Below are 26,302 nucleotides of genomic sequence, written 5' to 3' on the forward strand. Positions count from 1 at the left end.
TTTGCCCTCTGGTTCTATATATCAGGGCAGTTTTCCTTGATAATTTCTTGAAAGATGATGTCTAGGCTCTTTTTTTGATCATGGCTTTCAGATAGTCCAATAATTTTTAAATTCTCTCTCCTGGATCTATTTTCCAGGTCAGTTGTTTTTCCAATGAGATATTTCACATTGTTTTCTAATTTTTCATTCTTTTGGATTTGTTTTACAGTGTCTTGATTTCTCATAAAGTCACTGTCTTCCAATTGCTCTATTCTAATTTTTAAGGAAGTATTTTCTTCAGTAATCTTTTGGACCTTTTCCATTTGGCCAATTTTTCTTTTTAGGGCATTTTCTCCTCATTGGCTTTTTGGACCTCTTTTGCCATTTGGGTTAGGCTATTTTTTAAGGTGTTATTTTCTTCAGTATTTTTTTGGGTCTCCTTTAGCAAGCTGTTGACTTGTTTTTCATGATTTTCTTGCATCACTCTCATTTCTCTTCCCAGTTTTTCCTCTACTTCCCTTACTTGCTTCTCAAAATCCCTTTTGAGCTCTTCCAAGGCCTGGGACTGATTCATATTTTTCTTGGAGGCTTTGGATGTAGGAGCTTTGACTTTGTTGTCTTCTTCTGGTTGTATATTTTGATCTTCTTTTTCACCAAAGTAAGATAATATAGTCTGACTCTTTTTGTGCTGCTTGCTCATGATCCCAGCCAATTACTTGAGTTTTAAACTCTTTGTTAAGGTAAGAGTCTGCTTCCAATGTGAGAGTGTACTGTCCCAAGCTTCAGGGGTTTGTAAGCTGTTTTCAGAGATACTTGTAGGGACCTGTAAATTTTCAGTTCTTCCAAGGTGGTATGATAAGGGGCGAGGTGTTTACTCCTTTCCTGGCCTGTGACCACAAGTATTCCTTTCTGTCCTGTAACTGTGAGGAGGGTTCCTCTCCACAGCCACTACAAGCTCCACCATGCCAGGGCTCCTCCTCACCCCAGCACTGCCACCCAGAACTGTGACCCAGATCCACACACGGGCAAAGCAAGAGATTCCTGCCTCAGCACTGGCAAAGAGATCCCTGCAGTCCCTCTCTGATCAGCCACTGGATTCCCCCTCAGTCTGTGGGCCAGAAGCTCGGGAAGCAGCTGCCCCCCCCAGGGCCAGGCTCTTGGGGAATGGAGCTGAGACCCCGCCTTCCTCTCTGACCACCGACAGAAACAGACTTTTCCCACTGACCTTCTAAGTTGTCTTTGGCATTGGTGGATTGAGGAGTCTGGAAACCTCCACAGCTGCCCATGATTCAGTCCTCTGAGGCCTGCTCCAGGTTTGCTGTGGCCTGCGCGCCCACGCTGGGCTGCGCTGTGCTATGCTCCCAGCCCGGGGCGATACACCTTTCTCATCAGTCATCCAGGTTGTCTTGGGCTGGACATTTGTTTCACTCTGTCTTTTTGTGGGTTCTGCTGCTTCAGAATTTGTTTAGAGCCATTTTTTATGAGTATTTGGAGGGGTTTGGAGGAGAGCTCAAGCAAGTCACTGCTTTCACTCTGCCATCTTGGCTCTGCCCCACAACTTAAGTGATTTAAAAACAAAAGTTATCAATAAATCATATTTCAAAGTCCTTATGCATAGCTCAGTCATTCCTAAAAGTAGCAGAAGTTGTCTAAGTCCATATGCAGTCCACAGGGATTAATTTTTGTTTGAGTTTGACCCCATTAATCTAGATGACACCTTTCAACCTTTCTAGCTCTAAAAACTGTGATCCTATGATCATAGATTGGTGGTGGAGTAAAGAGAGCAAGCTGGACTTGGAGTCAGGGAGGCCTGAGTTCAAATTCACCTGCAAACACTTACTAGCTGTGTCACCTTGGGCAAATCACCCAACTTCCCCTCAGTCTCAGTTTCCTCATCTTTATAAAATGAGAGGTGCAGACTAGACCAGTAGTTCTCAAACTTTTCAGTCTTAGGAATATTTTAACATTCTTGAAATTAGTGAGGATCCCCCCCCAACCAAGAGCTTTTGCCTGTGTAGGTTATATTTATTGATATTTGGCATATTAGAAACATCTTAGTATTACTGTGAAAGTAGTTTTGACTGTGCAGACTTCCTGAAAGGGTCTCAAGGTCTTCCATGATTCCATGGGCCACCCTTTAAGAGCTTCTGGACTTGATATTCTCTCAGGTTCCTTCAAGTTCTACACCCTCGAACATGGTATGCCATCATCTTCTGTCTTTTGCTTCCCTCTTTTTGTTTTAGAAAAACTCACTTCCTTCTATATATTCTCTCAATTATGTATCTGTGCCTTATGAGAGTTCGTGTTATCCACATGCCATTTAATACTACTGGTACTTCTATTTAATATGACTGCAAATACATATTTATAGGGCTTACTAAAGGTTTAAAGTAATATTTCTTAAGTTTCATCATTTATTCATTCACTCATTCAGCTATTTTAAAAATATCAACAATCAATCCAATAGCCAACATATATTGATAGGACACTTCCTGCATAGAAGCCATAACTACCTAGTACTACTCTGTGTACAGAGAGAGGAAAGGGAAGGAAGAAGGGAGGGACAGAGAGAGAAAAATATATAGAGAGAAAGAGAAACAGAGACAGACAGCACAGTTGCAGGGAGTCTTACCTCAAACACCTAAAACAGATTGATGTGTTCAATGGAAGGAGTGAAGAAAGAATGCAGATATGAGATTCTGTTTTTTGTGAAACTATGTTCTAAAGTCGGAGGTGAAATATCAATTTCAGACACAGTTAATTGTCCAGTTTCGTTGGAATTTAGAGGACATGAAGGGAGTAGTAAGAAATAATGTTGGAAATATAGGATAGAGCTTGTTTGTAGAGGGCTAGGAATTTTTCTTTTGTCCTAATGACTATCTATCTATCTATCTATCTATCTATCTATCTATCTATCTATCTATCTATCTATCTATCATATATGTATATATATACAATTATTTAGTTTTAGTTTTCAACATTCACTTCATAAGATTTTGAGTTTTAAATTTTCTTTCCCTCTCTGTCCTCCCCCTTTCCCAAGACAGTGTGTAATCTGATATAGGCTCTATTTATACATTCATATTAAGCATATTTTCACATTAGTCATGATATATAGAACAATTAGAACTAATGGGAGGAAACAGGAGAATGAAGCAATAAAAGAAAACAACAAAGGAAAAGGAGAGCAAATAGTATGCTTCCATCTGCCTTCAGATTCCATAGTTCTTTCTCTGGGTATAGACAGCATTTTTCATTGTGAGTCGTTTGGAGTTGTCTTAGATCCCTACATTGCTGAGAAGAGCTAAGTCTACCAAAGTCAGTCATCACACAATGTAGCTGTTATTGTATACAATGTTGTGGTTCTGCTCATTTCACTCAGCATCAGTTCATGTAAGTCTTTCCAGGTTTTTCTGAAGTCTGCTTGCTCATCATTTCTTATAGCACAATAGTATTCCATTACATTCATATATCATAACTTGTTCAGCTATTCCCCAATTGAGAGGCATTCCCCTCAATGTCCAATTCTTTGCCACCATAAAAAAGAGCTGCTATAAATATTTTTGTACATGTGGGTCCTTTTCCTATTTTTATGGTCTCTTTGGGATGTAGACCTAGAAGTGGTATTGCTGGGTCAAAGGGTATGCACAGTTCCAAATTTCTTTGAGCATAGTTCCAAATTGCTCTCCAGAATGGTCGGATCAGTTCATAACTTCACTAACAATGCATTAGTGTTCCAATTTTCCCACATCTTCTCTAACATTCATCATTTACCTGTTTTGTCATGTTAGCCAGTCTGATAGGTGTGATGTGGTACCTCAGAGTCATTTTGACTTGCATTTCTCTAAACAACAGTGATGTAAGGCATTTTTTTCATATGACCATAGATAACATTAATCTCTTCCCCTGAAAACTGCCTACCTAATGGCAATATGTAGCTAGTGAAGGTGTCGCTGGCTGACATGCAGTAAATGTTTAATAAATGTTTGTTAATTTGATTTTGACATATTAAAATCCGTTCCTTAGGGAGAATATTTTGACAGCTGTGTGAAGGATGGATTAGAAAGGAGAAACACTGGAAACAAATAGATGACCACCACAATATTCAATGACCAATTCAATGTCTATTGCAACAGCATATCAGTGAGAGGTGATGCAGATCTCAATGGGCTGATAGCCATGTGAGTAAAGACAAGAGGATATATGCAGGAAATTCGAATTGTTAGTACTTGGAAGATGCACACATATTGGAGTAGGAGAGAAAGAAAAGAGTCAAGGTTGATTATATACCTTCAGAAATCTAGTGCAAATTGTGTAATTTTTAAATGAATTGATTCTTTACTGTAGGTCAATCATCTCCAAAGTGAGAGCCAAGTGACATCCCCCAAGGTGGGCCATGGTCTAACTGTGAAAAGAGTTCAGATTTTTAGATGAGTAGTTTGCAGATACTACATAATAGTAAGTTAGGGGTCCAAGCTCAATCCTGAGCTAAGGAAACCATTACTTTGTAGTTGTTCCATATCTGAAGACATGGCCTGGCTAGTGGTGAGGTCCAGTGTCTTCATACCACCTGAGTTGCATTACCCTTAATATCAGAACACCTGAGAGTATAGAGGAGGGCTAAGGAAATAATGTTTCAGATATATCTCTTTCTGACATTGTGACAATCCTTCTGGGGTTTTTTTTTTGTGCCCAAAACACGAAGCAGTTTAAAGTACAGCCCAGTGCACAAAGCTTCCCTAGAGACACATACAGCATGCGAAGACAATCCCATCAAGCATTTATTAAGCACCTGCTGTATGCCAGCTAGGTCAGCTAGATGGTGCAGTGGATGGAGCAATGATCTTGGAATTAGGAAGACTCATCTTCATGAGTTAAAATATAGACTCAGACACTTACTAGCTATGTGACCCTGGGCAAGTCACTTAACCCTATTTACCTTAGTCTCCCCATCTGTAAAATGAGCTGGAGAAGGAAATGGCAAACCAGTCCAATATGTTTGGCAAGAAAACCCCAAATAGGTTCACAAAAAGTTGGACCTGACTCATCAACAGCAACAATATATGCCAGACACTGGGGAGAGAAAGACAAGAGTGAGCAGTTCTTGCCTTCAAGGAGTATACATTCCACATGTCCACATATAAGTCTATATAAAATAAATATGAGCTAATGGGGGGCACGTACGGCTCAGAGGATCCAGGAAGAATTCATGGGAGAGGTGACTCTTGAGGTGAGCTTTGGCAGACACTAGGGATTCAAAGAAGCAGAGGTGAGGAAGAAGGGAATTCAGGCATGGGGGTCATCCTATGCAAAGACTCAATGACAAGCTAGGGAACACTGTAGATGAAGAACCACAAGAGTGCAAGTCTGGCTTGCTGAAAGGCTGTATAAAAGGGAGCTATGTGTGATACCACTGGAAAGGTTGGTTGGACTTCAAATGCCTATTAGAAGAGCTGATACTTGACCCTAAAGGCAATAGGAGCCATCTGGATTTACTGAGTGGGGAAGTGACATGGTCAGAGTGCACGTGTTAGCAAAATCACTTTTGAGTAAGTGTGTGGATGGGCTGGAGAAGGGGAGAAACCTGAGGCGAGGATACGAAGTGGTAGAGGGCAGTTTATAAACAGGAGCCAGGCTCACATGATTTCTGAAGACCTATTGTAGGACACTCTTTGAATGGATGGCTCACTGACAGATGGCTGTCCCTAGCCCATGTTAAGTGACGTAAAGAACTATACCTTGGCTCTTGATCTGAATCTACTTTCATTTTTTGTCTGGTTGAACAAATTCAGATATTAGCTTTGTCCTCATGGTTGTCAGACAAGAAAATAGTACCTAACATGCCAATAAACATAACCTTGGTAGGAAGGCAAGAAGAAAAGAAATGGTGACGTTGAAACAACTCTGATCACCCCATCATATTTCTATACAGTGGGATGGTTCCTGTGCCTGAGACAATGTAGCAGAAGCCACAAAGATGATCCTATGGAGATGGAGAATAATAATTTACCTCCTGTTGTAGTCACAGAGGGACTTTGTGTTGTAGTTTGAAGAAGTTTCAAAATGAGTGTGGAAAGTGCTGGAAAGAGATGAGAACACCTTCTGAAGTCAACTGTTGCCCCTCACATGTCTTATTTACCCATAACTGCATTGGAGGAAGCCTTTAAATGAGTTGCTGATACACCACTAGATTTTCCCCCCAAAGAAAATCATGTTCAGTTGCAACGTAATGTTGCTCTATGAAATTTACAGATCTGTCATCCATAAAAATATTAATGAATAAAACATAAACAAAACTTATACTATCCCTGAAAAATGGTGGCGAAAGAAAAAAAAAGGATTTGAATTTTTTGCTTCAGAGAGGGGGAAAAATGAATCTTGTATTTTTATCCTCAATGCCTTTTTTTTGGCAAGGGGAGGGTTATATGAGATGACTATTAATGTCCAAATTCACAGCAGGGCTAGCAGGGAAATGGCAGTAAATTTGAAAGTACATTTACATTACAGCAAGGTTTATAGAGGCATTGTAATTCACACAGTTATTCCAACAGAAGTTTGGATTCTTTCCAATTTAATTTTCTGAAGTTCGAGTTTGCAGCTGGGTCACTCGTAGTCTAATCTGTGAAATGTATCTCTTAAGGCTGTGGATTGGAACCATGACATCCCAGCTGTCACCAAGGACCATCATTTACAGCCATTGGGGTCTGAGGGCAAAACATCAGAATCACTTTATGTGGACACAGCAACACAGCCAGCTCCATAAATTTTGTTGCAAAGAGCAATAATCAATACTTCATGTTTAATGATGCAAAGCAAAAATTAGTATAGATTTTTATGTCTTCTGCTTTCCCAAATTATACAAACATTAGTAATCCCTTTTCTACTTGCTTATTATACTTTCATTAAAAAAACACACAAAAAAACCTAAAAAGCAATGCCCAGTTATATAAAATCGAATGATTTAACAGTCAAAATGTCAAAACCATTTTTTAGCTTTTTAAAAAGACATCCTTAGGTTAAGATAAAATTATCCTAAATGTACACTATGATTTATGTAGGCAGTGTGGGTTTTGTCACCTAAAGCTGTGAATGAAGTAAATTGCAGATTATTTCTGCTTTAAATGACCATGCATGATTCTGGGTTATACAGGTAGGAAAATGGCTGGAGTGGTAAGTCCTAGGGTTAAAAGGTTAGCTTTCAGACACAAGCACATGGTAGAGGAAAGCAAATTTGAAGTAGTTTCAGATTTTTAAACTGTCAAAAGGACATGTGAGATTGGAAGGTGGATATTCTATGAGGAAAGCCAAGGAAGCAGGTTGATTGCTGGACAGCTCCAATGGCTGCCTAACTGGCTGGAAGTGATAAGATTTCTAACTACTATTTTAATATTTATGTAAGAGGAAAGTCTATAGGGACAAGAGCAGGAGGACCAATCTGGCAAATCAAAGGGTGAAATTCTGCATTCACAGTCCTGCCAACCAGTTACTGCCTGTGTATCTTGGAATGACAGGCAGGTCTAAGGACAGACACCAGAAACATTGGTGTTGGTAGCAAATCTGTTACTGCTGATCTATGGTGTTTTATAAAAATTACACAGTGATTGTTTTGTCATAGTTGTGGATGCATCCTAAATTTTTACAGCACAAATTTCACTTGTGAAGAAGGTATAGAGAATAAGTGTGTGAAATTCTGTATCTTTGTTGCACTTGAATAATTCAAGATCAGGTTCACAGAGTGGCTTAACCCTAAATCAAGGAAGGCCAAGATTTATACAGAGGAACACAAGGAAGAGAATTTCAGCACCCACCATAGTGCATTGAGCTGGGAAAAGATAGGATCACAGATCTGGAGCTGGAAGGAAGGAAACATACATTTATTGAATGCCCGTCATGCCAGGTACTTACTAAGTACTTTACAAAATTATCTCATTGGGTTCTCACAACAACCTGAGAGGTAGCTGCTATTATTATCTGCACTTTACAGTTGAAGCAGTAAGGGGTTAAGTGGCTTGCCCAGGGTCACACAGCTAGTAAGTGTCTGAGGTCAGATTTGAACTCAGGTCTTCCTGACTCCAGGACCAGCCCTCTATCTGCTGCACCATTTAACTCCCTAGGTCTTTGGAAGGGACCTCAGAGGCCATCTAGTGCAATTGTCCTTTTACAGATGTGGAGACTGAGTGGCTTTTCCAAAGTCATATAAGTAGTAAATATCAAAGAAAGAATTTGATGCTGATTCCCCTGCTGAATGGGCTGAAAGCTGCCTCCACACAAGCCTAAGGAATCAATAGGTACCACACTTTCTGCTCCTCATAAGATATCAACTTAATGTAAAAAAGAAAAAGGAAGTAAAAGATGATGGCTGGAGGTGGGTAAGAGAGGAGACCTGGGACTAGAAGAGGACTTTTGAGATTTCTTTGACCTTTGGGCTTTTTCTGTTCTTCTGGAGGGAAGTATAATTGGGGGAAATGGTGGGAAGATCAAATAACAATAGAAATTTTTCATATTAAATTTCTACACAATTAGAATTCTGGAAGCTATGAAGTATAATTCAAGACAACATGGTGCAATGTACGTTAGGCCAGCCTTGGAGTCAGAAAGACCTGGGTCCAAGCCCTGCCTCTGAAACACACTGGCTATGTGTCCCAGCTCAATGCACTATGGTGGGTGCTGAAATTCTCTTCCTGATTCTGTGAACCTGATCTTGAATTATTCAAGTGCAACAAAGATACAGAATTTCACACACTTATTCTCTATACCTTCTTCACAAGTGAAGCAAGTCAGATAACTTCTCAGTGGTCCAAGAAGTTCTCTAAAATGAAAGGTGGAGATGAGTAGCCAATCTGCATCATTGGAGGAGGTTTTCTGACCTAGAAATCCCAAACCTATGCAATCATAGTCCTAGATCAATGGAAGGTTGGTGGGCTTAAGTAAGGGCTTAGTCATGAATAAGACTTTCCTTTCTGCCAACTCTGTCTTTGTTTCTGTCTCATTATCTCTCTTACTCATACACTTACCCAGATATACCACGCACACACACATGCTCACACACATACATACACACACACACACACACACACACACACACAGAGTTAAAAAACCTCTGCCAATTGCATTGTGGCATCTCCATATAGTTAGCTTAAATCGCCAAATGCAGAAATCAATCCTCCACATTGTCAGTTAAGCAGCTGTTTGGAATGTTCCGAGTAGTCATTGACCTTCTGTTCAATAGGATTTCATAGAATGTAGGAAGTTGAATTAAAGGAATATTGTATGGATGGCCTTCTCCCCCAGCTCTCTTCAGGGAAAGGATTGTCAGCGAGGGCAGTGGGTATGTTTTTGTAAGGAAAAATATTTCCTGCAACACTCCATATCCTAGAGGAAATGAAATAAGAAAGTGATACCAAGAAAGAGGGGAAAACTCTGAACAACCCCAACTTCCTGGTTTCTTGCCTACTCATTAATAGATAAGAACCATGAACCAACCAGTCCCCAGGGGAGGGGCAGGGAACCTGAAACCTGGAGGCCACATGTAGCCCTCTAGGTGCTCAAGTGTGGCCCTTTGAATCCAAACTTCACAAAAGAAATCCTTTTATTAAGGGGATTTGTTCTATGTAGTTTGGATTCAGCCAAAGGGCCACACTTGAGGACCTAGAGGGCCACATGTAGCCTCGAGACTGCAGGTTCCCCACCCTGGTCCAGACCCTTCCTTGTCCCTGCCTTCCACCTCTATGAGAGGTAGGATATTTATACTATACCTTCTCCTGCTCACACAAAAAAAAAATTCAGCTACACCAAGATTTTTCAAAGTCCTTTGTGTAAACACCTTAAAATTAAGACTGGGGGAGGGGGGGAAGCCAAGATGGTGAAGTAAAAACAGTGACTTGCTTGAGCTCTCCCCAAAATTCCTCCAAATATCTGTAAAAACATAGCTCTAAACAAATTCTAGAGCAGCTGAACCTCCAAAATGAGAGAGTGAAACAAATTTCCAGCCCAAGACAATCTGGATGGTTGATTGGAAAGGTCTATTGTGCTGGGCTGGGAGAAGAGCACAGTTCAGTGTGGGCGCACAGGCAAAGACCAGGCCTCAGCAAACCTGGAGCAGGTCTCAGTGGATTGAATCACCAGAAGATGTGGCAGTTTCCAGACTTCTCAACCCACAAACACCAAAGACAATTTAGAAGGTAAGTAGGAAAGGTCTGTGACTACAGTGAGAGAGAAGGTCAGTCCCAGCCCCAGTCCCAGCACAGCCCCAGGGCTGTGGCTGCTTCAGGAGCTCTCCCTGGAGAGATGGAGGGGAAATCAAGTGGATGATCAGAGGAGACTGCAGGTTCTCTTTGCTGGTACTAAGGTAGGATTCTCTTGCTTTGCTCAGGCTTGGATCTGAGTCACAGTTCTGGGTGGTGGTCCTGGGGCAAGGAAGAGTGCTGGCATGTTGGAGCTTGTAGTGGCAGTAAAGAGCAAATCCTCCTCACAGTTCCAAGGCATAAAAGAGTGCTTGTGATCACTCATAGACCAGAGCACAGGCCAGGAAAGGAGTAAACACCTCACCCTTGATTGTACCACCTTGGAAGAACAGAACATATACAGGTCCCTAGAAGTATCTCTGAAAACAGCTGCACAAAACCTCAGTAGCTTGCGACAGTACATTCTCCACACTGGAAGCAGACGCCTACCTTAACAAAGAGGTTAAAACTCAAGTAATTGGCTAGAAACATGAGCAAACTGTGCAAAAAGTCAGACCATACAATGTTTCTTTGGGGACAAAGAAGATCAAAACATACAACCAGAAGAAAACAACAAAGTAAACGCTCCTACATCCAAAGCCTCTAAGAAAAATATGAATCAGTCTCAGGCCATGGAAGAGCTAAAAAAGGATTTTGAGAAGCAAATAAGAGAAGTAGAAGAAAAACTGAGAACAGAAATAAAAGTGATGGAAGAAAATCATGAAAAAACAAGTCAATAGGAGATCAACAAGGAGATCCAAAAAATACTGAAGAAAATAACACCTTAAAAATAGCCTAACCCAAATGGCAAAAGAGGTCCAAAAAACTTTAAGAATGCCTTAAAATGCCAAATTGGCCAAATGGAAAATGAAGTCAAAAAGCTCACTGAAGAAAATACTTCCTTAAAAATTAGAATGGAGCAAATGGAAACTAGTGACTTTATGAGAAATCAAGAAATAGTAAAAAAAAACAATAGAATGAAAAAATAGAAGAAAACATGAAATATCTCACTGGACCAACAACTGACTTGGAAAATAGATCCAGGAGACATAATTTTAAAATTATTGGACTATCTGAAAGCCATGACGAAAAAGAGCCTAGACATCATGTTTCAAGAAATTATCAAGAAAAACTGCCCTGATATTCTAGAATCAGAGGGCAAAATAGAAATTGAAAGAATCCACCAATCACCTCCTGAAAGAGATCCCCAAGCAAAACTCCTAGGAATATTATAGCCAAATTCCAGAGTTCCCAGGTCAAGGAGAAAATATTGCAAGCAGCCAGAAAGAAAGAATTCAAGTATTGTGGAAACACAATCAGGATAACACAGATTCAGCAGCTTCTACCTTAATGGATTGGAGGGCGTGGAATATAATATTCCAGAGGTCAAAGGAGATAGGATTACATCCAAGAATCACCTACCCAGCAAAACTGAGTATAATCCTTCAGGGGAAAAAAGGATATTTGTTGAAATAGAGGACTTTCAAGCATTCTTGATGAAAAGACCAGAGCTGAATAGAAAATTAGACTTTCAAATACAAGACTCAAGAGAAGCATGAAGAGGTAAACAGGAAAGAGAAGTCATAAGGGATCTTTTAAGGGTGAACTGTTTACATTCCTACATGGAAAGATGATATTTGTAACTCAAGAGACCTTCTTAAGTATTAAGGTAGCTGGAGGGAAAAAAATATATATGTATATATAGATAGATAGGTAGAGGGCACAGGGTGAGTTGAAGACATAGGGGTGATATCTGGAAAATGAGATCAAGGGGTGAGAGAGGATTATACTTGGAGAAGGAGAAACGAAGATGTAGAATGGGGTAAATTATCTCATACAAAACAGACAAGAAAAGCTTTTACAGTGGAGGAGAAATGGGGGAAGGTGAGAGGGAATAAGTGAATCTTATTCTCATTGGATTTGGCTTAAGGAGGGAATACCATACACACTCAATTGGGTATGGAAATCTATCTTACCCTACAGGAAAATAGGGGGGAAGGGGATAAGAGAATGGGGGGATGATAGAGGGGAAGGCAGATTGGGGGAGGGGGTAATCAGAAGCAAACACTTCTAAGGAGGGATAGAGTCAAAAAAAGAGAATAGAACAAAGGGGGAAGTGAGATAGGATGAAAGGAAATATAGTTAGTTTTTCACAACATGACTACTATGGGAATGTTTTGCATGACTACACATGTGTAACCTGTATAGAGTTGCTTGCTTTCTCAATTAGGGTGGGTGGGGAGGGAGAAAGGGAGAAAATTTGGAACCCAAAATTTTAAAAACAAATGTTAAAAACTGTTTTCACATGCAGCTGGGAAATAAGAAGTACAGGCAATGGGGCATAGACATCTATCCTGCCCTAAAGGAAAACTGAAGGGCAAGGGGATAAAGGGGTGGGGTGATAGAAGGGAGGGCAGATTAAGGGAAAAGGTATTCAGAATGCGTGCCATCTTGGGGTGGGGTGAGGGATGAGATGGGGAGAAAAACTGGAACTAAAAATCTTGTGGAAGTGAATGTTGAAAACTAAAAATTAAAAAAAAATAATTTTAAATTGAAAATAAAATTAAGACTGGGGAGATAGGCACAAAGAAAGGAGGGCATTTTTCTGGAGCAAGGGTTTAGAGACAGTGGAATACATTTCTTAATGAAGTTGAGTAGCTAGATGCTAGGTCCAAAAGGTAATTCAGTGACAGGGAACACTTAGGTTAGGTTTTAAGCTTTCTTCACATAATATTGGGAGATGCTTAGTGAAAATATTATTAGAACCATTGTAGTGAGCAAGTTTACAGAACTGGAAAATGTCAGGCCTGGCATGTAAACCACCTTCATCTTCCTTCTCAAATTCCAATGCTTTTTTCTACTATGCTTTAAGAGAGTGTATGGTGTGGTGGATATAGGACAGGATTTGGAGACTTGAATCAAAAGTGTGGGCGTCCACAGCACATTTCATTAGGAGGTACACCTAGGGAACTTTATTTTTTAAGATGGATATTTATTTAATGTATTTTTGTTCATTAAATTCAAGAGATGAAAATTTAACTAATTTTTTAAAAAAATAAGATATAGGTGACTACTTATGATATTAAGATGTGCCAGCTATAGACAAGTTCTGAAAACATACAGGTACACACACAGAATCCAAATACTGCCCCTCACACTTAGCAGCTTTGGGACAATGAGCAAGTCATTAAAACTCTCTAGATCTCAGTTTCCTTATTTGTAAAAAGAAGATAGCAATAGCCTTACCTTACAGGGTTGTTATAAGTTTAAGTGGGATAGTACATGAAAAAATAATTTAGCAAATTTTAAAATGCTATGCATTATTTAAAGTCAGCTACGATTATTATCATGCCATAACACCACCTTAACTAAAAAAATGTTTTGGAAAAACTTAGTCCAACATGAAATCCTAAGGAAACCTCATTTAATCCATTGAATGGGGGAATTGGACTAGGAATCACAGGAACTAGGCTTTAGCCCTGACTCTGCCCATGGATCAGCCGTGTGAATTTGGGCTTATCTCTTGATGAGGAAAGTAAAGTCTGGAGAGATCAAGCAAGCAGCCAAAATTCACGTATCTAATCAATGGACAGAGGACAGGCATCACAGAAAGGGAGACAGATTGCTGGACTGGGAGTCTGCAAGATGTGGGTCCAAATCCCTCCTAAGATACTTATTAGCTAAGTGATGCTGGGAAATCACTTGTCTGAACCTCAGCTTCTCATCTGTGAAGAGAGAGGAACATACTTAATGACTTCTGAAGCCCCTTTCAGATCTAAAAATATGATCCTATGAAGAGTTTTCTTCAAGGACTCTTATAATACTGGCCACCTATGACTCTATGAATTCTATATATAGCCCATCACTGTAGGGTAAACCCCTAACTCTCTCAAGGCTCTCTTCCTAGGCTGAGACAGGCTTGTTTACCTGGAAAATCAAGATATTTTCCCAAAGAGATAGCCATACTACTGCAAATAATACTCAAGATCTTAGGGATAATTATGGTGCAAAAAAGTATATGGTAACTATACATTACTTTAGCTCCTCAGGCCCCCACCAGTGGCCTTCCCATTTAAACAAATTAACCAAGGGGAATTCATTAGATTTTGAGAGGTAGCTAGGTGATACAGAAGATAGAGTTCTAGAATTGGAATCAGGAAGACTTGAGTTGAAAACCTGCTTCAGATACTTACTTGGTATGACCAAGTTACTAAACCTCTCTGAGCTCAGTCTCCTCATCAATAAAATCCAGTCCAATCCAATAAATATTTATTAAAGTGCCTACAATATGCCAAGCAATGTACTAAGTGCTGGGGATACAATTAATCAAAAGAAAGTCCCTGCCCTCAAGGAGTTTACAATCTAAATGGAGAGACCACACACAGAAGGAGACAGGAAACCATGGGGAGGGAGACTCCAAAGTGGGGGACTTTTGTGCTGTAGAGTTGAGACCAGATTTTCAGATGAAAAGTGGAGTGATCTGAGAATCCAATTCGTGTCCTCTCTAAAGAAAGGCATTGTGAGGAATTTGGTACTCCCCGCTCCAGTCCTCCAGAGAGGAGGGGAGGCTGAAGGAGGTGGAGTCAATCAAGGCTTGAATCAACAGCATGGTGTTGAGTTTAGAACTGATGTGCTTATCCTGGAAGGGGCATCTTATTTCAAGGAGTTGAAACCAGGCAGGGCAGCAGATGGAAAATGGAATATGGAGATAAATGATAGTACCCACCTCGTAGAGTTGTTGTGAGATGTTATCAGATGAGATAACATATGTAAAGTGCTTTGGTAACCTTAAAGTACTCTATAAATGGTAGCTATTATCTAAATTATCTAAAACTTACAACAGGTGGCAAAGAGATAATAAACATAATCCGACATGACAGTTCATTCGTTAGCCTTTGTCTCACTTTCCCACCCATGCATATAATGTCTATGGGGCACAAGAGTGAAGAAACTTATGAGACAACTTACTTTTGGCTTTCCTACCCTTAGTGTCTTTAGGGAATAGTCTGTGCTATATGTCACCCTGCAGGGTGGGACTGTTCCTAACCTGAGTCTATCTACTTTCTTTCCCCATGAACCTGCTTCTCTGCTATTCATAGGCCAGTGAGGCAGTGGTAAGCTGCTTTAGTCTGAAGTAGCCCTAAGCCTGGAATCTGCAGAGCTTCCCAGATCTGCTGCCTTGGTTGGGCTCTGCAGCACATTATACTCTTTCAATGAAGAGCAGTTCTTTTAAGCTCGAGATTTGCAAAGCTATTTAGGACACTTCTCTGGGCTTTTTCGGCTTTACTATCTCAAGCCAGAGTAATATTGGCAGCTTCTGAAAGGTGTCCTCTATCTTAAGCTGGAAACAGCACCACAAAGCAAGGCATGCAGTCAGCTCTTGAAACAGCAGAGGACACTGTTCTGTCCAGTCAGCTTCCAGCATCAGAACTTCCATGCAATCAAATCAGCTCCCCAAAATCAACTGCAGGGCTTGCTCTACTTCGTTTGTCCCAGATGGGCTCCATTTCATCTTCAGTCTCCACTCTTTCTCTTATTGTCATCTCTTAGCTCTGTAGGCTTCTTAGATTAGCTTCTATCTTCTAATTCTCTTCTTTTTCTGTTCTGCCTTCTGTCTCAAATCAGAGCATCCTCTGTCTGTGTCTCTTCTCAAGCAATTATGTGAGGTGCTGCTACAACTGCCAACTAACTACAAATATGTGTGTGTGTGTATACGTATATATATATTTATTTGTAGTTACATATATACAAATATATATGTGTATATATATACATACACACACACTATATATATATATATATATATATATATATATATATTTGTAGTATAGTTGGTTCTTCTAAAAAGATTAAGACTTTGTCTTTTTAAAAAATATATTCTTTAGCAACACTGCTAACCCCACAGGTATGATCATAACAGGTGAATGCATATGGATCTTTCTATGAAGAACTTTCTTTGTTACTAGGAAACACTCAAAACCTTATCTCCCTATAGGAAGGAAAGTAAATTATATTAAACTAAGGAATTTATTCTTCTTTTTGAGATAAATTAATTTCATTTTAAATTTATTGATATATTTTGCTTTTATACCATTAATTTCCAAATACGTCTATCCTTCTCCTCTATCTAAAGGGCTATCCTTTGCAACAACAAAAAAGGAAAACAGTCAAAAAAGAAGGCAATTCAGCAAATTAACTAACACATCAATTGAGTATGAAAATGTATGCAACATTCCATGCCCATAGTCCCCACTCTTCTCCAATGAAAGGAGAGAGATACAGCATTTGTTCTTAACTGACTGAAGAATTGCATTGCTTATTTGAACCCTTCTCATCAGTTTTCATCACTGGAAAGGTCTACTGTCATGGTGCTCTGAACTATAATTTCTTCTAAATATGTTTTATCCCCTCCACATGTCTATGTATGTGCCTCCTGAAGAAGCAGCAAGGCGTCATGATACCTGCCTAGAGTGTTTGACAATGGATTTGAAAAGATGCAGGTTTCAATTCCTCCTCTGACAACTATTAATTGTGTGACCCGGGGGGGGGGGTGTCATTTAACATGTCTGTGCCTCAAGCAGTGTTCTGTACTTACCAATTAAGTTATAGACAATTTGTGATTGATATCTGTAGGGGAAATTTCTACATTGAAAGGTTCCTGCTGATGAGGTCAGAAATCTTTCATATATAAATCCTTTTGGGTTATTGTATATGATCAAGAGTGAGGTCATTAAGGTGTATAATCAAGCTACGTTTTCTTTTTATAGGAAGAACTGAAAAGATTGCAGCCAACAATAGAACAAGTTAGCGATGGAAAATATGCACTTGAAAAGTAAGTATTAAAAAGTAATTGATTGCTAAAATGCTTTAGAATACAGCTCCAAGTGTGAAATGTTCATGCTTTGTCATGATAGGAAAATGTAAAGATATGCACAGAAAATGAAGGTGTTGGCCCAGGTGGTTTGGGATGTGTCTTCTAGCTCTAAGGATGAAAGAATCAAGATTCAACATAAGCTTAAGAAACTGAAATTATGAAGTGAAGCCAGCAAGACAGCATTTACCTGGGGGCAGCTAGGTGGCGTAGTGGATAGAGCACCGGCCCTGAAGTCAGGAGGACCTGAGTTCAAATCCAGCTTCAGACCAAACACTTGACACACTTACTAGCTGTGTGACCCTGGGCAAGTCACTTAACCCCAATTGCCTAAAAGAAAAAAAAAGATAGCATTTACCCGGGCCAAACTCTGTAAAACCCCGGATTTAAGTTTAGAATATCAGCCACGCAAATCTAGGACTGAGAAGACGTGGATCTGTGGATTATGTCCATATGTAAAATCTGGAGCTTTAGTTGACCACGGGCTTGCTATGAGCCAACAGTGTGGAAAGGGTAATAAAAAAAATAAATAAATGCCGTATCCGGCTGGCTAATCAAAATTTTTCATCACAGCTACAGAATTTTTAAAAATTCTGGGCACCAAATTTAATTTTTTTTTTTGATTAGGCAGTTGGGGTTAAGTGACTTGCTCAGAGTCACACAGCTAGTACGTGTCAAGTGTCTGAGGCCAGATTTGAACTCAGGTCGTCCTGACTCCAGGCCAGCACTCCATCCACTGTGCCGCCTAGCTGCCCCAGGGCACCACATTTTAAATGGAGCACCAGCAAATTGAATGTACCTAGGAAGGGGCACCAAGATGGTAGGGAATCTAAAAACCATATGAAAAATGGATTATGAAGCTACAGATGGTTTTCTTATAGAAAAGATAATTTACAGGGCCTTTTTCTCCAAATATTTGAAGAAATATCTTTTGGGAACTGGATTTTATAATTATCCTATAAAGTTCCATAGAGGAGAAGTAGGAGCCGCAAAGATCTTGAGAGGGTGCTAATTGAGTTGTCAAACAATGAAATGATTCTCTGTGGAGGAGGGAGTTCCTTTTACCATAATTGTTTTAGCAGAATGTAAGCTACCTGAGAGTACAGACTGTTTTTGCAGTTTCTTTGTATCCCCAGGGCTTAGTATAGTGCCTGGCACATAGTAGGTATTTTATGTGTATATATGTATATGTGTGTGTGTAAAAATATGTATGTGTGTATGTGTGTATACACATTCATATGTAGATATATAGAAGTATATATGTACCTGTATAAATAGATTGATCCATTTTGAAGTACAATGTAATGATGAGATGATGATAGCTAACATTTATATGGATCCTACTATGTGCCAGGCACTTTACTAAGAGCTTTATAAGTATCTCATTCGATCCTCATAACAAGTCTGGAAGATAGATGTTATTATTATCCCTATTTTACAGATGAAGAAACTGAGACAAACAGGGGTTAAGTGACTTGCCTAGGGTGACAAAGCTCATAAGTATGTGAAGCAGATTTGTTTCAGGTTTTTCTGATTCCAGACTGGGGGCTCTACTGATGGTGCTGCTTTGTATCATTACTATTGCTAGCTGTTGCTGCTGTTTCTGGGGTGGAGGAACTGGCTGCTTGGCAATAGCCCTGTTGCTTTTTATTTTATCTCACTTAATTTATATTTTAACATATATTTAATATATATGTTTATACAAATATATTGGATATTTATTTTATATATATATATATATATATATATATATATATATATATGTATATGTGCTTACTTTTTATCTCACTAAACATTGGACATATATTTTGCTAAATTAAATGATGCCCAAATTATTGAGCTTCTTTTGTTCGCCTCTTTCTCCTAGAAACACATCCAAGTGCCATCCAAAGGGGAAAGGCCAACACAAATCTCAACTTCTAGGAATTAATTTCTTTAGAAGGGAAAGATGGGAATGATTTGGGGGACTCCTAAAAAAAGTCTCATTGCAGGCAGGGTCTTGGCCTGGCCTCCTTGCCCCAGGCCTGTCCCATCCATCCTGCACACTGCCGCCAGATCAGTGAATCTTCCTTTATAGCTTTTGTGTACCTGAATGTTATCTCCCTCATTCCAAGGGAACAGGGACACCTTTTCTCTTTCTTGTACACCTACCACTTGGCAAAGTGTTGACATGTAATACGTGCCTAATGATTGACTAATTGTTGGTATTCTCATGACAGGTATAGGATGTACAATGCCTTACATGTAGTAGGTGCTTAATAAATATTGTCTGATTGATTTGTTACATCAAAAATTGGTTGAAATAAGAAGGCCCTGCTCCCTTTTTTCTACTTGGCTTCTTTATCGTTCTTTTTTTTTTTTTGGCTAGACAATGGGATTAAGTGACTTGCCCAGGGTCACACAGCTAGTAAGTGTTATGTGTCTCAAGCTGAATTTGAACTCAGGTCCTCCTGAATCCAGGACCAGTGCTGTATCCACTGTGCCACCTGCCTGCCCCAACTTGGCTTCTTTAGAAGTAAAAAAGAATGTGTAAAATGGCCAGCTACCCATGTTTGGGAGTCTCAAGGCTCTGTGTTGCTTCAGAAATTGATTGTAGGAAATGGCTCATCCTTGGAGAGAGCCCTACAATGATGCTGGGTTGCTCCAAGGCAGCCCTGATTCCCATTTGGAACCTGCCCCAGGACAGGAGTGAGCAAAACTCCAACAGCCTTCTCTGGCTGTTTGTCATTTGTTAGAACTGTTGGTGAAGGGTTTGTTGAGAAAGATCTTGAGTTCATGAGCTGCAATGATGTTCCTGGATCATGGTGTCCCAGGCTCCAAATAATGTGGATAATTCAGAATTAATTGTGATTCTTTATATCTTCTCTACTTTCTCCCCAACACCTATTAGGAATAACAATTTCAGGAAGGTTTTGTTTCTCTCTCTCTCTCTCTTTCTTTCTCTCTCTCCTCTCCCCCACCCCCCCTTTCTCTCTGACATTTGAAAATAATTTCATTATATGGACATTGGTGTTGTAGTAGAATTTTCCAGGGATACATTTTCAATCCTTGCTGGCTAGCCAGTGATGGCCTGGTGATAGATAATTCCCCAGGACAATGGCCTTCTAAACATGCCTCAATGTACTTTTGTAGAACTTTCCTCTTTTGGTCTCATTATTAATTTAAATCTAGGAAATGAACCCTGAATGGTGCTTTATGTGTGTGTGTGTGTGTGTGTGTGTGTGTGTGTGTGTATGCTCATGTTAATTGACCCCAACATTGTAATAAGTTACACCCAAAGCTTGATGGATATGAGTGTGGTAGAGGAGCTTTTCTAGCTCTGCCTTCTCACATGGATGTTTAAAGATGGATGTTCTGTTATTAGGTGGCCTCCCCTGCCCCTTTCCACTGACTAGCTCTTCCTGATCTTTCTGATTCCCAATGACCTTTCTCCTCTGTCTTTACATCCAGTCTTTCGTGGGGGTGGCTCATTGTACTGCTTAATTCCAAGCCCCTTGTGAGAGTAGTTGTCACACCACCTTGTCTTATCTAAAGAAAGAGAAGGAAAAAGAGAGTAGGAGAGAAAGGGAGGAAGGGAGAGAGAAGGGCAAAGGAAGGAAGAATTAGGGCTAGGGCTTCCACACTATCACCCATCAGAGGTGAGACACGAACCCAGGCTACACACCAGCCAGCTGGCCTGCCAGGAGTTTGCTAAATTTGACATTTACTCTGATCTTCAATTCAGTATCTTTGCACAGGCTGTTATCCATGACTACAATATGTTCTATCTTCACCTCTCTGTCCAAGAAGCCACACTTTTCTTCAGGGCTCGAGGGATCATCTCCTACACAAAGCCTCTAGTTCTCTCTACTTCAAATTGCCTTGGATTTACTTGTCTGCAGTAGCAGCCAGATAGCTCAATGAATAGAGCATCTGTCCAAAAGTCAGAAGACCCGAGTTAAAATCTGTCCTCAGACACTTACTAGCCATGGCCCCAGGCAAGTCATTTAACCGCTTTTTGCCTCAGTTTCCTTATCTGTAAAATGGGGTAAGTATAGCTTACCTCCAAGCTTACATAAGCATACTGCCAAGTGTTGGGAGGATCAAATTAGATAATAATTGTAAAGCAATTAGCACAGTGCCTGGCACAGACTAAATATCATATAAATGTTATTGTTGTTATTAATAATTATCATTAATTATATCAGATTATGAAATTCATTTAAATTTTATAATTAATATTATCAATTATTGCTTTTAAAATATATTTATATTTTCATAAAATGGAAATGTATATTTTAGAAACATAAATATACTTATATATTCAGAATATATCTCTATACTAAAATTATATAAATATTATAATTATAAATTGCAGATATTAATAATGTGATTATTTTGAACCCTAACAGTATACTATAAACTTCTTGCGGGGAAGGATGGTTTGATTTTTTGTCTTCATATCCCCAGTTTCCAGCACAATGCCTTGCACAGAGTAGATACTTAATAAATGTTCACTACATCGAATATTCCAAAGAATCCAGTAGAATATCTCTTCCACCATGGAAGAGATGTATTGTTGCATATTAATGACCAACATAGATTCTCATCATGGCTGTCTGAGGTGGCATAGGAGGAGTAAGAGTATAGATCTCTCCAGAATGCCCATTAGAATATGATGAAACATTTCTACAATATTTGACTGCCTTCATATTTCTTCCCTTAATATAGAGGCTGCAAGAAGCCAGCAAGAAGCCAGCTTAGAGGAAGGAAGACCTGAATTCAAATCTAGCCTCAGGCATTTTCTAACTCTGTGACCCTGGGCAAGTCCCAACCTCTATCTACCTCAGTTTTCAGCCACAAATGGCAAGAAGGCCAACTACCCATGTTTGTTAGTCCCCAAAATTCCATGTTGCTTCATGAATTCAACACACAGACAACTTTTGTCAGAGACAAATGAGAATTATATTGTGAGGATTAAATAAGGTAATATTGGTAAAGTGTTTAGCACAATGCCTGGCATATAGTAGGGGCTTACTAAATGCTGGTTTTCTTTTTTCCTCTGCTGAAGTCAATACATCATCCTCAGAGCTTTCTCCTCTATTCTCCTGTTTCTCTTCCCTTTTTACTGATCAGTAACAAAGCTGTACTTATGGTACAATCTAGTGGCTCATTCTGGGAAGCATTTAACTTGCCTTAAGAAGGAGTCAATGACACCAATATCTCTATAAGTTAATTTATAAACTCTTCAAAACTTTCCAGTTGCTAAATGTCTTCCTAATAAGTCTTTTCTCACATCTTGTTTAGTACATGGGAGGACCACTGGTAGAAACAAAGAAACCTGCATTTGAATACCATCTCTAACATTTAGTAACCATATAGCTATGGGTGAATTATTTCATCCCTCTGAGCCTTAGTTTTTTCATCCATGCAATGGATATAATAATACCTGTGCTACCTACATGACAAGATAATTGTGATAATGGTCACCAAAATACTTAATTTATGCAAAGCACTTCGCAAATTTCAGTTCTTTTGTTCTTTCATCATAACATACTACTATTTTATCCTTAAATTAAAATAACATACAAAAAAAAGGAAGAGAGAAGATAAAAGGTGAAATTGCATTTTTCTTCTATCATATTTGTTTATTTCTACATGGTGGATGCATCATTAGTAAATACTAATAATCTGTTCATATATAAAGGCAAACAAAGGTAAATTTGTGGTGACTGTAAAATGAATATCAATTAGCCTTGAAAATAAATATATCTACTTAAATAAACATTAAAAAATTAATTATTCTTCCAGCCACCAGATTGCCATGGATATGGAGAATAATATTGAAAAATATCACCTCAATCTTCAGCCCTTGGAATCAAAAGTGAAAATGTAAGTAATCTCAAAATGTCCTTTGTGATATTAGTGCTACATTTCAGATTTTGTGGGGCTTTTGGTTGGATTTTTCCTGTTACAAGCACTGCCTGCATTACAAACAGTGGCTTTATGACCATCTTGTATATATGACCATCTGGTTCCACACTGCCTCCACTCTTTTCTTCTCTGCATTGCCTAATGTCGTGTACCTCTCACCAAGTTGTCTTGAGCTGATGGTGCCACCTAGTGGCCAATATGGGGAATTTTCTGATCCAACTTAATTTTTCTACTTGCCTTTCTGAGAGTACTTGCACATGCTGTTTTTCTATCTTTTCCTTCTTTCTTCTAAGTTAATTTCTGTCCAAGCACCTGATTCCTTGATCCCCTTCACATGTGTCCTATTTGTCCTCCTCCTCTTCCCAATCTTTCCTTACTGCCTTTAGAAAATCGTTCTCTTCTTTCTTTTCCCCTTCTTGCGATTCCTTGGCCTCCTGGCTAATCATGACAGACAGAACTACAAGAATTCCATTTCCTGGTTCAAAATAAATTGAAGAGTATGGGGTGGAAAAATTCATTAAAAACTTAGTATGTGCCAAGAATTGTGCTAATAAAGAGGACACAAATAGAAAAGAAAGTCACAAGAAGCTCATTCTAATTAGGGGAGATAACACATCTGTGTAATGAGGAGGGTTCAATTTCAGGGCATATGGCATGATCCAAGAATCCTCCAGCTATAATGGCAGGGAGGTTGATGAAGCCCAGGAATCCTTAGGGTGCATTGGCACAAAGAAAGGTTGCTGTGTAGAGTCCAGAGCACATAGCAGCATCTTACCATAAGGATTATAGTTGATAAATTCCTGCTCAACCAAGAGGTATGAGTGGCCATGTCCCTCAACAATTAATTCTGGCAAGGAACTAATTATTGTGAGGATAAGAATGGGGGTGGATGCTGAGTTACCTCTGGGGCTGTGGTAAGTATGAGAGTGGCAGCATCCAATCAGGAGAAAGCAATGAGAGTGGAGCAGGAGAGGAAGAGCTCCTTCTAGCTTGTTCTTGCTGGGCCCTTAGGAACCTTTAATGATCTGAGATGCTGTGGCAGGTTGGAGACAGGAACAATAGGACTATAGTAGGTACCCTATCAGATTGTTAGAGGACAATGATCTTGGTTCAAGAGACTAGTTCTTACCATAATGATCATTTAAAGGCTATGCCAAACTTCTTGAAATGAATGTGTTTGATAGACACCCCTGTCCCTAGAGGGTCCGAGGCCCTAAAGTGCCCTGTCTGCTCAGGTAGAACCTGTCATGAGACCCTTGAAAGTCCCCCTCTCCTTGAGATCTTCTGCAACCAGAAAAATTTTACTCCTTCTCCAGAGTACCACCCAAGTGGGATGAGACCATGGTCAGCCTCCACTTAAAGTTAGATTGTGGTCAGGGGACCACTTCCCAGCCCAATGCCTGTCCTCATTCTACCTGGAATCTGTGCTCACTCTCTCTCTCTCTCTCTCTCTCTCTCTCTCTCTCTCTCTCTCTCTCTCTTTCTCTTCCCCTCCCCCCAAGAATAATTTGAAGAGGCAGCATGATCAGAATGGCAATAAGCTTAGAATCAGGAATGTATGGGTCCAAATCTCATCTCAGACGTTTGCCAGCTGTTTGACTCTGAGCAAGTCACTTAACCTCTGTGTCCCTCAGTTTCTGTATCTGTAAAATGAAGGCATTGGCCTTGACAGATCCTAAGGTTACTTGCATCTCTGAATCTCTGCTTCTGAGATATTTTGATTCTTAGAGTCAAAAAACTTAGATTCAAGACTCAACTCTTCCATCTCCTAGCTGAATAATGTCGGCCAAGTTATTCAATCTTTAGGAAACTGAGTTTCTTCATCTATAAAATGGGGATGATAATCCTTGTAGTATTTACCTTTGTGAGAGGTAGCCTAGTATAGTAGAGAGAGAATTGTCCCCAAAATTGGGAAGAGATGTGACACAGAGACCATATACAAGACACAATCAGAAAGCTCCCACACACGATCAGCTGATGACGTTGTTTGTGGAAAAATCCGCTCCAGAGCTAGCGTATCATGTCCCCTCTCAGGACAAAATACAACCCATCATCATCATCAATTTGGCTTGCTGCTAGGAAGACTGTAGCAAATTCATGGAACAAATAAAATTACAAGCCATTTCCTGGAAGCAGAGAGTGAGACTCAAAGCAAAAGCACTATTTTAAGCATGTATCTGATGTATCATCATTATCACTACCTCTATCATCATTATTGATTTGTCTTGTAGTATAAAAGCCTTTGTGAGAGGCAGCCTGGTATAGTGAAGAGAGAGCTGGACTCAAATTTGGAAATGGATAATGCTCAGAATGAATAAGTATATTGCCTCCTATTTATATAATACTTTAAAATTTGCAAAGCACTTTTCAGACATTATCTCACTGGTGACTCATAATAACCCTATGAGGTAAGTACTAGAGGTATTGCTATACCCATTTTACAGATGGAAAAAACCCTGAGCTATTACTGAATAAATATTTATTCATTTTTTCCATGAGTAATATATTTTCATCATGGTTGCCTAGGATTGCCCAGATGTTAGTGACTTACCTATGGTCACAAAGCCAAGTTTCAGATGTGGTATTTGAATCTAGGTCCACCTTACTCTCAGTCTAGAACCCTGTCTGCTATGCAACACTTCCTCCCCAAGAATTAGAATGATAAATTGGAGGCAAGACTATGGAATTTTGTACACAAAAATGATCATTCAGAATGGGTAAGTCAGATACTGAAATAGAGTCTCTATCTCTCTGTCTCTCTCCCATTTTCCTCCTGTCAATAGAGGTGGTTAGACTAGGTGATCTCTAAATTTCCTTTTATTTTAACAGATTATATGAGTCTATGAAAAGGGAGAAAAGACTGTGTGAGGCATAATGGTATAATGTGGTCAGCCTTGGAGTCAGGAAGACTTGAACTCTGGGGTTCAATTCCAGCCTCTAACGTTAGCTAAGTGACCATGAATAAAGTCACTTAACTGAGTACACTGCCCACGGGAACTTTTTAAGATTATAAGTTACTTTGTATCTGTGTACCAATATATGGGAATGCTAACTCCATCATTAGGATATAAGCTCTTAGAGGGCAGAGTCTGTTTCATTTCTTTCTGTATATACTCGGAGACTAGCATAGTGCCTGGCAAATAGCACACAGTCAATAAATACTTGTTAATTGAGTGATTCAAATTATAGATGAATTGCCAGTGTCTGTAGGAGAAGCAAGAATGTATCCTGAGAGTTCTCTATACCCTTGAAATGGCTGTTCTGGCCATCTCCTGTCCCTCCTAGCCCAAAAGAGGAAAGAGTATTTTGAACTACA

At 39.5% G+C, this 26,302-nt stretch overlaps 1 protein-coding gene across 1 annotated transcript in view; it reads left to right on the top strand.

Moving 5' to 3' along the window:
• The window catches only part of IQCJ (IQ motif containing J), a 202,099-nt gene that overhangs the window by 160,498 nt on the left and 15,299 nt on the right, over positions 1-26,302 (top strand). Inside the window, exons 2-3 of the mRNA XM_078147598.1 lie at positions 16,970-17,034; positions 22,864-22,944. Of these exons, the coding sequence (XP_078003724.1) occupies positions 16,970-17,034; positions 22,864-22,944 (146 nt within the window). The remainder of the gene's footprint in view (positions 1-16,969; positions 17,035-22,863; positions 22,945-26,302) is intronic.

The sequence above is a fragment of the Phascolarctos cinereus genome, unplaced genomic scaffold (genome assembly GCF_003287225.1).
Source record: "Phascolarctos cinereus isolate Bilbo 61053 unplaced genomic scaffold, phaCin_HiC Scaffold_7;HRSCAF=346, whole genome shotgun sequence".
Lineage (NCBI taxonomy): Eukaryota > Metazoa > Chordata > Mammalia > Diprotodontia > Phascolarctidae > Phascolarctos > Phascolarctos cinereus.